This window comes from Onychomys torridus, chromosome 5 (assembly GCF_903995425.1).
Source record: "Onychomys torridus chromosome 5, mOncTor1.1, whole genome shotgun sequence".
In the NCBI taxonomy this organism is placed as follows: domain Eukaryota; kingdom Metazoa; phylum Chordata; class Mammalia; order Rodentia; family Cricetidae; genus Onychomys; species Onychomys torridus.
The window spans coordinates 48766036-48779576 of record NC_050447.1 but is presented as its reverse complement, the minus strand read 5'-3'; the positions used below and the strand labels follow the sequence as shown (position 1 = coordinate 48779576).

Below are 13541 nucleotides of genomic sequence, written 5' to 3'. Positions count from 1 at the left end.
CTCTCCATCCAGAGAAAGTCACTTTCCTTTGAGGACCCAAGTCTTGTCCCTGGAGGCCCAAGCCTTCAGAGACTCTAATTCCCTCCCGTGCTTCAAAGAGGCAGCATTCATTCTTGGCCCATGAGTTAACTCTGAGAGACACAAACTGGGACTGGGTTCACTTTCCACATTCAGAGAAGAGCGGCTTATAAACAAAATTCCTGCTTGGAGCACTCAGGAACTAATGTGACTCAGTGCAGAAATGCCTGTTGTCCTTTGCTCTGGGGTCAGCTGTCCTCTGGGTCAAGGATCTTGCACAGAGGCTCTTCCCTCTAACAGTGCTCCCAGAAGGCTTCACACCAGCCATGCATGGGCCTCTGCCTCTCTTTCCACACCTGTAAGCTGTGACTAACAGGCCTTGTCTCTGAGGGATCCCATGAGAGCAGAGGTAGTATGCACTGCCTCAGAAACAGGATGTGCTGGGCTGAGTCCACCCACCTGAGCTAGCAGCCCGTGCCCACCTGCGGTGGGGGCTTTGCTCCCAATTGCTAATGCAATGGTCCCTGGGCTGAATGGAGCATCAGTGAGGGACCATCCTGGGCTTTGTGTCCAGTATGTGTATGTAAATGGAAGGTCATACCTCACTCATCACTATGACTGGTAACCAGCCCCCAGATACTTCCAGAATGGTGCTACCGGTACAGTCCCCTTCCTCCATACCCTCCCACACTTCACACAGCCCAGGCTCACTGAAACCCAGATAGGCCTCTGACTGAACAGCAGACACTGCCCACTGTGCTCTCCAGTGTCTGCTGTGCACCTGCTCCATTCTCCAGGCCTTTCTGCCATTGTTTTGGGGGGAAACAAAACAAAACAAGAATTCTTAAGTCCTTAAAAGCTCAGCCCATTATTTCTTTAAAGTTCCTTCTTTAAGAATCCTCAAAGTCGGGGTTGGGGATTTAGCTCAGTGGTAGAGTGCTCACCTAGCAAGCGCAAGGCCCTGGGTTCGATCCCCAGCTCAAAAAAAAAAAAAAAAAGAATCCTCAAAGTCATGGTGACTCACGCCTATATTCCCATCACTCAGGAGGCTGAGGCAAGAGGACTGCAATGAGTTCAAAGCCCGGGCTGCAGAGTCAGATCCTGTCTCAATGTTTTTTTAATCAAAATTTAAAAAAAGAATCCTGGAATCTAATGAAAATTATATTCGAGAGTAGTTTTTTAAAAGCAAAGAACAAATATCACTTTTATGAAAGAGTAATTTACTTTAATAAAGGATGAAATCAATACTTTTCAAGTGGATACAAAAATAAATATTTGGATTACAGATTTGTGTGTTAGCACTCCCTGAGACAGGAGGTGGGTGACATGTGACACGTGGCCAGCAGACAAGCTGTCCTGGCTTTGACCAAGGGGGGAGAAGCAAGCCCAGGGTTCTGTTTGCATGTGTCCCATACTCTGGAGACGGCATCTGTTGAGTCAGCCCACCTCCATCCCCTTCACACAGCAGCCATGACATTCTCCATGTTCTCTGACTTTTCTGGTTGTAAGGCGTGGCCTGTTGGGCCCCTCATTGACTGGAACTGTCTCCCAAACCTTCATGCTTTCCCTTTTTCTCAGAAGAATAGTCAACAGGTACAGCTTCCCCTGCCCTTCACTGTGGAACGCTGAGCACATTAGCAGGGACCCAGGAAGGTCACAAAGGAAAAGGAACCAAGGTCTCTGGAAGGAAGAGGATGCTCCCTACACCCACCTCTGCTTGGCATCTGTACCTGTTATGCCCTGGTAGCCAAACTAAATCCTTGGCAGTGGCTCGCTCCTACAGGAAGCTTCTGGAGGTGTCCCTGTGGCTCCACAGCCAGTGATTTAAATTACTCAGATACTAGAACTAGACCAGACAGCCAGACTGGGGGCACAAACGGGCCTCAGTCACTGAGCCACGCCCTATGGTTTCCACCCTGGCTTCTGTTCAGCTTGTTACAGATGGACATTCTGCTCTGTGATATGTAAGATATGTGCCTTTTCTCTGGCACATGGGTGGGCACTTCTAAGCCTAGAGTGCACTTTGGATATTGCTTTTCACTGGGTCTTAGGATTGATTGGGTGTGCAGTGGGACAATGGAAGGGTGAGATGTCTATCCACAGTTCCGTGGTCCTACCATGCCCCACATAAACCCCTGCCAGCTGATACAGAGTCATGGGAATCGATGAGCCACAACCAAAATTCATATGAAACTCAAAAGCAGTAGCTACACTCTTATATATCATCTGCCCATTTTACAGGAAAGGTCCAAAGCGATTGGCAGTAGGTCATGCAAAAATACAAATATTGTTTAAAAAATGAAAACCATTTAGAAAGGAGACAGCGGTTACCTGGACCATCTCATTACAAAAGTTTTTTTTGTTGTTGTTGTTGTTTTGTTTTGTTTTTAATGCATCAACTTATTTTCTCAGCCTTCTGGCCAAAAACAAATAGGAAAGAGCTGAGCAGTAAGAAGATACCTTGTGTAGAGGCAAGCACAGGAAGTCATAAATCTCTACCTTCAAGAAGGACAAAAGTCTGCCCTATTGGTACAGACTGATTTAAACTGTCAAAGTGACTTCAACACACAGTCAGAATAACCATGAATGGTCAAGGGGAAGATTCAGGAAACAAACATTTTAATCACAGGTTCCGGCCACAGCCCCTGCAAGCTTCCTAGATCTGCCTGAGCAGGAGCAGGAGCGTGTCCATGTCTGTGCTTCTGGAGAACCCCCATGGAGGACACCGCCCACCCTAGTCAGAGGGGTCCACATCCTTTCAGAAACCTCTCAGTCACAGAATCGTGAAGCTTGAGCCTCAGGCGAGGTGGGATGCCCGAGGGGAGAGGCTTAGACGGTGATTTGTTGATTTTCTCTGAAAAAGGGTCTCTGGTGTGAGGCACAAATGTCTGGAAACATCCGGAAGCTCTGGTCTAGCTGGGGCTCCTCCAGGGCTGGCATCAGGGGAGCAACACCACAGTTCTTGCCCGCGTCCTCCACCAGCTGCCTGGCATACAGCTGCTCCACCTACGAGGGCCGTGTGCGAAGTCAGAAGAGAGGTGGGGGAGGAGGGAGCCTCTCAGGGACAAGAAGGAGCCAGGCAGACAGTACTTGTGAACATGGCTGAGAGTGTTTTCCCGGGACTGCTCCAACCTGGCCAGACAACGCTCAGAACACCACTGCTCGACCACAGTCAAAGGAGGGCAAAAGACTGTAATCTGCCACTTAGACCTTAGGGCCACTGGGCAGGTGGAGATTTTCTAAAGGGGAAGGAACAGGGGAAGGGAGGAAGGTAAATCAGGAGAGAAGGAGAAAGAGGAGGAGGAAAACACAGATGAAGAGACTCCCAACATGGGGAGACAAAACACAGGTGGCAGGAGCCATGTGCATGCGGTCTTGTTCACCCCCCTCTGCCCTGGCCACACGGGTGGGATTCTCCGTCCTTGCTGTCTCTTCTCTGGGATAAAGTGGGCCCCCTATAAACTACGGTGAGGGTGCCTGAGCACAAGACAGAAGCCGCTAGCTCTCACCTGCACCAGGATGAGTTTGGAGCGCAAGGGTGCAGTATCCGGAAACTCTTCCCCGAAGCACAGCACCACCCTACTATCAGGAAGACGACTCTGGGCATTGTAGAATTGATGCAGTTCTGGAAGAACACAGAAGCCAGTGAGCCTCTGAGCTGTATTCAGGGTCCAGGGGTGGACAGCAGAACTTGGAAGGGAGCCACCTGCAGCCCAGGCTGAGGAATGGACACACTGAATCACGCCACCTCTCTAGGGACCCTGCCAAGGTAAAGGAGCTGAGCTTGGGCTGGCTGAGGCCTTGGACTCTGCCTTTCTAAGCAGTTCCCAGGCTAGGGAACAACACGAGCTTCAGTAACTCCACATATTGAAGGGAAAGGATCCTGCTCTAATGTCCTGTCTACCCAGAGGAAACTGAGGCAAGTGCTCCCCGGGCTGCTCAGGGAGGATGTGCAGGTCAAGCTTCAAAGGGTTCCCCAGCTATACCATTGCCAAAGCCCTCACCCCCTGCCAGAGTAAACTGAGTACCCTAATGCAGACGGCACAGGGTAGTAGGTGGTGTGAACTCTAAGGCAGGGACAGTGAGGTGATTCAGTACTGACCTTTGAAGAACTTGTTGGTGTCAAAGACTTGCACCACCTCATCCCGCTCCAGCTTGTTGGGCCTGCCTTTGCATACCACCGCGTTGCCACTGTAGAACACGCGGCCCTGGCACAGCCGTTTCACAAACACACCCTTAGGGTTGCTATGCAGGAGCACACCACGCTCCAGGTGCCCAAACAACTTCCGGGTCACCTGCCTCTGCCGCTCGCTGGGGATGGTGTCAGCTGTAGGGAAGCACACCAGCTCCAGGCCATCGGGCCCATACAATTTGGGAAAGCCCGGCTGGCTCAGGGATAGACGGCAGCCCTCGGGACAGGTGGTGGTAGTCTGGCCCACCGGCTTGCCCCCATAGTAGAAGCTGATCAGCATCTGGGAGAAGGCTGTTGGGGGTGAGAACACAGGGCAGTCAGGGGCCTGGCAGAGGGGGAGCCCCAGGCCCTCTTTCCCAAAGGCCCAGAGTCTATTCCTCCTTCCAAGTGGTGTTTGCTTGAAATCCCAGCAAACACCCTAAGTGACAGAGAAAGGCCAGCCAGTCTCACCTGTTTACTAAGATAAGATCCAAGGCAGTGGGAGGTTCTGTCTCACAAAATAAGAGGGATGGTTCCCAAGAAATGATACTTAAGACTGGCCTCTGGCCTACATACTCGCACACAACACACACACACACACACACACACACACACACACACACACACACACATGCCTCTGCACACACATGAACACACACACAAGCATGCATTCACGCACACACACATACAAAGATGCATTCAGGGTTGGGGATTTAGCTCAGTGGTAGAGCGCTTGCCTAGCAAGTGCAAGGCCCTGGGTTTGATCCTCAGCTCAAAAAAAAAAATTTTTTTTTTAAAAGATGCATTCATATACACATACCTCTGCACACACATGAACACAAACACAAACATGCATTCATTCACACACACATGAAGATGCATTCATATACACATGCATCTGCACACACATGAACACACACATGTGAGCACACACAATCTAGGAAGGCCTGGGAACGTCACCAAGTTCAAGCCATGCAAGCATTGCCTAAGTAATTTCTCAGGAAGCACCTATGGCTCTGGTCCCCTTGTCGCCCTGGACACAGTGTCCTCCCTTCAAGATGAGAAGAAGCATCATCTGTGTGAACATCATAATATCATCTTCACAACACACGGACGACCTGGGATTCCCTGAATTCGGATCGCACACCTCTGTAAAGTCCTGAACACAGCCTGCCCTTCAGAAAGGCTGGGAAGCTCTCTGCCTGGGGGCTACACGGGAGGGGGCCATGACAGAGAGGCTCTGTCCCCACCATTTCTTGGCTCTGTCTCCCTGAGAGCCAGGGTGCAGTTCAGAGTGGGAACGCTTGTCTCACACATGCAAAGTCCTGGGTTACACCCTCAGCACCACAAATGTAAACTAAGTGATAAGTGAAATTTAAGAGAAAGAGAAAAGGCTTCAGTTTGGCACCAACAGACCATAATAATCCCAACAACCTCTTTTGGAGGAAGATTTTGAACTTGAGCCGTGAGGCTGGAAATTTACCAACTCTGTATCTTGCTTTTGTGGACTTTCATTTGCCTCAGCCTCTGGCTTCCTGTCTAACAGGGGTTGCCATGTCCTCTTACAGGCAAGGGCAGCAGCATTCCAGATAAACTTACAAAGTGAAAAGACAAGAAAAATATGATGCAGAGGGCCCAGCAGCCCCTGACTGACAGCCAGCATGGAGGTGAGGCTCCAATGATGGGAGCCAGGGAGACCCTGAACTACTGCAGGAATGAGGAGAACAGCCCAGAGCTAAGGGACGCTGGAGATGCTCCATAACTGCTATAAACACAATTTTCCACCAACAGCAGACTTATGTATCCTCAGCTTCTCACCAGTTCAGGCATCCCTCTGGAGCCACAGAAGCCGATAGCTCCCCAAACTTATAGTGTCCTGGAGCTGTGCAAGCCACCAGCTTCGCCACTGGATGGGCCTGTGTGAGTAACACACATTGTCGGGGCTAACATGGCTGCACATTTGAAATCCTCAGACCCTTCCATAGGGTCTATCAATCAGAGCACCCACCACTGTCCACAGACTCTGCTGTCCCCTGCTGCAGTTACATAGAGTTCTAGAGTCACCTGAATAAACAGTCAGCTGTTTGGGTTCAGGTCATCAAGCTCACATTACGGGAAACCAAGGCCCAGATCAGCTCGGTCCACAGTTTAGTGGTAGTTCTAGAGTACCTATTCCTCGCACCCTGTACTCTCCACCAGCCATGTGAGTACACTCTGTGTCTGTATCACCAACAAACTGACACATCCTCTCTGCACCCTGGGACAATTTAGGACTTCATTCTAAGTGAACGGAGCTCCCTGCATTGCATCTGCCTCTCACACTGTGCCCTGTGCCCACACTGTGCCCTGTGCCCACACTGTGCCCTGTGCCCACACTGTGCCCTGTGTCTACACTGTACCCTGTGCCCACACTGTGCCCTGTGTTCACACTGTGCCCTGTGCTCACACTGTGCCCTGTGCCCACACTGTGCCCTGTGCTCACACTGTGCCCTGAGCTCATGCTATGCCCACATTGTGAACTTCACCCTGTTGTCTCAGAGGAATTTTGGAACCAGAACCCCTTAACACCCTGAGGAACAGCAAAATGTCTCAGAAGTATGCAGGCAGGACTGGCTCAGTGACCCCCCTGCCGTAGCACCTTGAGCCTAGAGAAGGGACAAGAAGCGTGGGTGCCAAGCTGCCACACCTCACAAGTGACAAGTACAGACCCAGAGGAGAAGCAGGTGACCAACGTTCTCCATGCTGTGATGCAAATCTTCACCTCCCCCACTGAGATTCTAAGACTCTTGATGCAGCCTGAGCTTGCTTCAAGTGCATCCCCAGAAGACACCAGCAGCTCACCCCACAAGGGACCCCAGGCCCACCATTAATGTCATAAAATCACCATCAGCACCATCGCCATCAGCATCCCCTTCAGTACAGAATTCCAGCACTACTTCCTCACAACTGTGACTTAAGGCAAGTGGCTTCACCCCTCTGTGCCTGCTTTTCATCAACAAGCTAGAGATGGCAACAGCACCAGCTTTGGGGGTGTGGGGCTTTGGTTGGGACCACATGAGCCAGGAAAACAGGGCAAAATATGGTCCACAAATAAGTCCCCTGAGACTGTGCAGCACAAAGCATAGATGCTGAACCAGGTGCTTTGGACCCATCCACACATCAAACCCCTGCCATGTATTACTGGTCACTGCAACCCTTTTGCAGATGAGGAAGTGAGGCTGAAGAGGTGAAGATGTGCCAGTCCAGCTGTTCTAGGGGGGAGCCTGGCCTTGCTCCCCACAGCAGGCTGGCTCTGGGTCACTCTGAAATGCTAAGACACGCCAAAAAGCCTCACTGTTTGATCCATCTGTAGAATACACACAGGCTGGGAACACACTGGCGGCCTCAGGAAGGTTGACAGCAGGGTGGCACTGAGAGACTTGGAAGTGGATGGCAAATAAAGAGTGGTGGCTTGTGCCTTAGCATTCCAGAGCCTGAGGCAAGAGGGTTGTGAGTTCATAACCATCCCGGGCTACACATTAAGACTGTCTCAAATAAATAAATAAATAAATAAATAAATAAATAAATAAATAAAATTTAAAAGCCAGACCTCTGGATTTTTCTGATAAATAGGAAGTCCATCCTAGCCTGATCTAAAGGCCCAGAACACTGGTCACCACAGGGAGGCAGCTACCGTGGGGCAGACCTCAAGGCCAAGGTTCTCCACAGTGCCACAATCTCCCCTACTCCCTACTGTTCCTCCCCACCCACCTCACTCTCTGTCATCACTGTAGTCCGGAAGTCAGGAGCCCTGGCTTCGGCTTATCTGCAGAGACAGGGTGTGTGACCTGGGTTCTGGAAGAGGAGCTTGGGGCATCTGCTCCCAGCAGTGGCTTGGAGCTCCTTACTTTCCTCATAAATGCTGAGACGGCTCTAAAAGGCTCAAGGACACTTCCTCCTCACAGCCTAACTTTACCTCTCACTCAGATGGCCACAGGTCTGCGCCCGGCCAACATGGCACCCAGGATGCATTGGTCAGCAGACTCCCAGGGTCACAGCCCAGGACTGACGAGGCTAAAGGCCCATGACCCCAGGCCTCCTGTGAGTGGGTTAAGGAGGCTTGAGAACAGGCTGAGGTCTGTTCAAACGCCTTCAGAAACTTGAACAATCTAGGGTCTCTATGTACAGACAGATCTAGAAGGACAGTTTGGCACTAGATAGAACACCATTTCCTTTGTATTTTTCTTACTTAGTGAGCACCTGCCTCTGTCCCCAGGATGGTCCCCAGGGCATGCTTCTCCCTGAGCTCCACTGGGTCTGCCATGAAATCAGACAACATGGTGGCTCCTGGGAATGTACAGAGATGTCATCAGTCCCACAGCAAGCAGCAGTAAGGATGGGACACCACTCTGGGGCCTATCAGCCTCACCACCCAGAGCCTGTGAAATGGGGAACAATCTATCTCCATAACCTAGACGAGGTTGGAGGCATGGGTGGAAAAGAGCCCACGAGAATGTCAGCCTTAACCCTGGCACCCAAAATTGCACCATGAACACCAGCCACCACCATCATCACCATCACTATTACCACTGTTACTATCAAAACTATTAACACCATCACCATCACCACCACTAACATCATCGTCACCAGCACCATCAGCACCACTAACATCATCGTCACCATCACCATCACCACCACTAACATCATCATCATCATCACCATTACCATCAGCACCATAACCAACAGCATCATCAGCACCAGTACCACCAGTCTCAGCAGCAGCATCGGCAGGCATTACCACCATCTTTCCATCAGAAACATTGACTATGGGATTAGCTTTTTTCTGGAAATACCTCTTGCCTTCAGAAACTGAACTTTTGCAGTTAACCTGGCCCCACAAACAGGTCAATAATTTGCCTTGAGACCATTTAAAGCTATGTCCTCCATCTGTCTCCCTCCTGTGTTCTCTGCCTGTTTAACCTGCCTTTAAGAAAACAATGTAACCAACTTTACTATGCCTTGGATTTCCCATGCAATAAGTTTTTACAACCCAAGCTAAATAATAGCTTTAATCTTAAATTAGGCACTCTTCCATTCCTATGTCCCAGAATAGTGTGTGTGTACACGTGTGTGTGTGTGTGTGTTTGTGTGTGTACATGTGTACTTGTGTGCATGCTGTGGTAATCATTTGCTGAAACTGGCCAATAGATTAAAAGCAATCTTAAGTAAAACAAATATCCCCTAAGTGTTAGAAGCAACATGAGGATAAAAATAAATAACATATCTGACGCTCTAACTGATAGGAAATCACAACATGCCCACGCCCGGCGGACCGCCTAGTTATTTCCGGTTCAAAATAGCCATTTCCAGGTCAGAACTTCTCGAGTGACTAGGTCTCTGTGGCTTTATATGGTTGCGTAAAGCGCGTGCGGCCATGTGATGTGCGCACATGCGTGGAGTAGCCACATGCGGTCCTGTACGCATGCACGGCTCACTCTTTAAAAAGCCGGCGCCATTTTGCACAGGTTCTCTCTCCTCTTCTTCTCTTCTCTCCTCTCCTCACTCACGTGTGTGCTTCACACAGGCCTGTCACCTCTAACCTCTATCCTATATTAATAAAAACTCTTGTGTGGATTTGTCGTGTTCGGGACGTGTTCCTCACAGGGTAAGAGCAATAAATAACTAACACTAAGTGCTATTCTGGGTCAGCTGGGGTCAGCAAAATAACTTCTTCCCTTGTAAAACTCTGTTCAAGATCTCTGTTTTAAAAAAAAAAAATGAATTCCTCGGTCCTTTCACATACTGTGTTTTCTGTGCCATTAAAGAATCACAGAGCAAAGCACTTTGTTAGGGACAGAGAGACATCAGACCCACAGAAGAGAGGGGCAAAATAACACAGACCACAGGCAACAAGACAGTCAGTCGGAAGACACAGGGAGAGAAGTGGAGAATTCAAAGATACAATCCACAACATCACCATCAGCATCCGCACCAGCACCATCAGTATCATCTGCATCATCACCATCAGCATCACCGTACAGTGAGCACCGTCGGCATCACCGTACAGTGAGCACCGTCAGCATCACCGTACAGTGAGCACCGTCAGCATCACCGTACAGTGAGCACCGTCGGCATCACCGTACAGTGAGCACCGTCAGCATCACCGTACAGTGAGCACCGTCAGCATCACCGTACAGTGAGCACCGTCAGCATCACCGTACAGTGCAGCACCGTCGGCGATCACCGTACAGTGAGGCACCGGCGGTCATCATCACCGTACAGTGAGCACCGTCGGCATCACCGTCAGTGAGCACCGTCAGCATCACCGTACAGTGAGCACCGTCGGCATCACCGTACAGTGAGCACCGTCGGCATCATCACCGTACAGTGAGCACCGTCGGCATCACCGTACAGTGAGCACCGTCGGCATCACCGTACAGTGAGCACCGTCGGCATCACCGTACAGTGAGCACCGTCGGCATCACCGTACAGTGAGCACCGTCGGCATCATCACCGTACAGTGAGCACCGTCGGCATCATCACCATTGCCATCAGTGCCATCAGCCTCAGCACAACCATCATTCTAGCTCTCACTGTGGGGCTGGAGGGGAGAGGAGGTGGAGGACCCTGTACGAGTGACACTGACCAGCTGTATCCCTACGAGACAGTGTTAGTGACTGTGTAGCACATGGGATCCTCACAGCATTTCCCACATGAGAAACTTGATGCTCCAAGAGGCCAGCTCCCTCCGTCAAGGCCAAGGCAACAGGGCAGCCTTCACTCTCTTCTGCATTGCTACCTCTGAAGACCCTCTGGACAGACTATGGCCACCTCAGGGAGATCAGCAAACCTGGGCCACTTGCCTGCTCCCAAACTACACAGAATGAAGGGGAGGAGGCAGTCCTCAAAGCCTACCCCCAAGCCACACTTGTCCATAGGACCTCAAGACCCCACCCAGGTCACAAGACTGCTTTCCAAAAGAGCCCGTGCCGTGCCCACCCACCCAGAATAGCCTGGTACCTGAATGATGTGTCTCATAGGTGGCATACCCGGTCACCAGTGGTAAGCCTGTAGGCAGAGAAAAAAATATATATTCCCATCTGGGCTGCTGCTATGAGCAGGGAGTGACCCAAGTGTCCCTGGGGAATGGATGGGGCTCTAATGATGCTGGGGTTGATGCTGATGGGCAGATCTCACTCTATGTGAGCTCTCAGGCTCACAAACACAGAAACTCATCAGGGTAACGGGTTTCCTCAGTGCTCTGGGATCCTGCCCTTGTGCCAGCAATCCACAGGACCATGCTTCCTTCCTACTGCAAGAATCTGGCCCAAATGTCACTAGACTATACACATAACCAGGGCTTGTCTCACGTGGGAGCCTGGGATCCCAGGCAGGTTTCCCAAAGGCATCTTTCAACACAGGGTCCCTTGCAAGACACTAACATCCACAGCCTGGAAATATCACAGGCCAGCAGGGCCAGCTAAGACCTCCTGGCAGCTCCTGTCTTAGCAGAAAAGAGGCAAAGGAGGAAACCAAGGTGCCTATGAGCCATAACATTTGCTCACATGCTGTAGCAGGGGCCCAGGTGAATGACCCTCTAAGCATCCATGGCCTGGGTGCACCTGCCAGATGCTAACAGAGGTGTGAACCCCTTATTTAACTTTCTAATTCCACTGGGCAGGTACTGGTGTCCCCAAATTATAGATGAGTAAATGAGGTACCACCAAGACATGCAACTGCCCAATGTGGTTCCAAGCTATTGCCCTGACTGAGCTCCCTTCCCTCCAGAAGCCCTGAGTCTCTCTGGGTCTGGAAGTGTCCTGAATGTCTGAACAGAACAGCAAACCTTATGGTGAGCCAGGAAGAAGAGGCAGAGTGGCTGAGAGCTGTGGCCTCCCTTGAATCTTGAAGATGTCGGTAGACCCCTCCTCTCAATTTCCTGGGCATATGGGAGGAGAGTGGCCATGCCTAGCTACCTATTGTGGACCAAGATACTTGTGCCTTCCTGGGAGGCTACAACTTGGCTAATTCAGTTCATGGCTGTGATTTTTTCGCCTATGTGGACTCAGTAGCCTTCCACAGGACATAGAGCCTAACAGTGGCATGTACCCCCAACCATAACACGAAGTGCCTAATGGCTGGCAGTGCTGGTCACCCACACTCACCTGCATTGGGCTGCTGGACCCACCAGTCAGGGAGGACCTGGCTCCTGCCAGCCTCTGGTGGGGACGGGCTCCTTTTAGTCAGACCCATGTATTCATCTACAGAAGGCTATAGGACCAGGTGACAGAAAATAACAGTTCAGTCACAAGTCTCCAGCACAGCCCTCCCCCAGCCCATGTTGGTGAAACCCAATATCAGATACACAGCCAAAGCCACCTTTACCTCATGAGACAGAGCCCAAGCTGTGCTTTGCATTCATAAGACCCTAGTCTAACCAGGCTTGCCAAGGCAATGAAAAAGCTCACTGGTCTTTTGATGAGGGGAGACATGACCCAGCTCTGGGGCAACCTATGGGGTGACACTGAACCAATCCTACACTGCTTTGAGAACCTCACTCGGAGAGCCACAGGAATCTTGGGAACTCAGTGGTGGACACATCCAACTACAAGAGGTCCTGAAACGTCCTTTGCTTATGACCCTGCTGCGGCACCATAACCATCTACTTGCTCAAGTGAGTTGGCACAAAAAAAAAAAAAAAAAAAAAAAAAAAAAAGGTAGACTGAAAACAGGACAAGGTGGGAGGGATGCAGAACCAAGACCTCCCAGAACATCACAGCTTCCCACAGGAGGAGACAGGACATGCAGGGCCTGACCAGTACAGGAAGGCTGGCCTGGGGAGGTGGCCCGGGAGCCCCTACTCTGCCTCTTCAGCTAGGACTGTCACTTCCCTGGAGAGCCTGATGCTCTCCATGCCTGTGAGGGGTAAAATCGATGTCTGTCCCTCCCTGGAAGGCATCTAGGAGGCCTCTACTCACCTCCTTGATCAGCTCATCTATCTCAGAGCGCCCACACTCCATTTCCGTGACATCGCTCATGCAGCCGGCAGGCGCCACGCCCAGCTTGCCTATGGGAAAGGGGATGGACACCATGACCCAGGGCAGCCAAGCATTGCAACCTTTCTTAAAATGCTGAATTAAGGAAACAGAGGTAGTCAGCGTCCTCACTGGTTTTGACCAGCAGCTGCTAGAAGGTTTGGGAAAGACTCAGCCGTGCCTTCTCATGGCCTGGTCATCTGATCAGCCAAGTCAAAAGAGAGAAGTGGGTGGTGGGGGTTGTTAACACAAGGCTTTTAAAGGACAGGGACCAGACTTTGGTTGGCTTCTTCCTTCTATCTGAGCCCCGCCTGGTACATTTTATACCAGACATTTAC

At 50.8% G+C, this 13541-nt stretch overlaps 1 protein-coding gene across 1 annotated transcript in view; it reads right to left on the bottom strand.

Moving 5' to 3' along the window:
* Positions 1-1221: 1221 nt before the first annotated feature.
* Positions 1222-13541, bottom strand: part of Irf8 (interferon regulatory factor 8) — a 22462-nt gene continuing 10142 nt past the window's right edge. Inside the window, exons 4-9 of the mRNA XM_036189230.1 lie at positions 13147-13235; positions 12334-12439; positions 11189-11236; positions 4121-4501; positions 3528-3643; positions 1222-3024 (exon numbers count right to left, since the gene is read on the bottom strand). Of these exons, the coding sequence (XP_036045123.1) occupies positions 2848-3024; positions 3528-3643; positions 4121-4501; positions 11189-11236; positions 12334-12439; positions 13147-13235 (917 nt within the window). The 3' untranslated portion in view covers positions 1222-2847. The remainder of the gene's footprint in view (positions 3025-3527; positions 3644-4120; positions 4502-11188; positions 11237-12333; positions 12440-13146; positions 13236-13541) is intronic.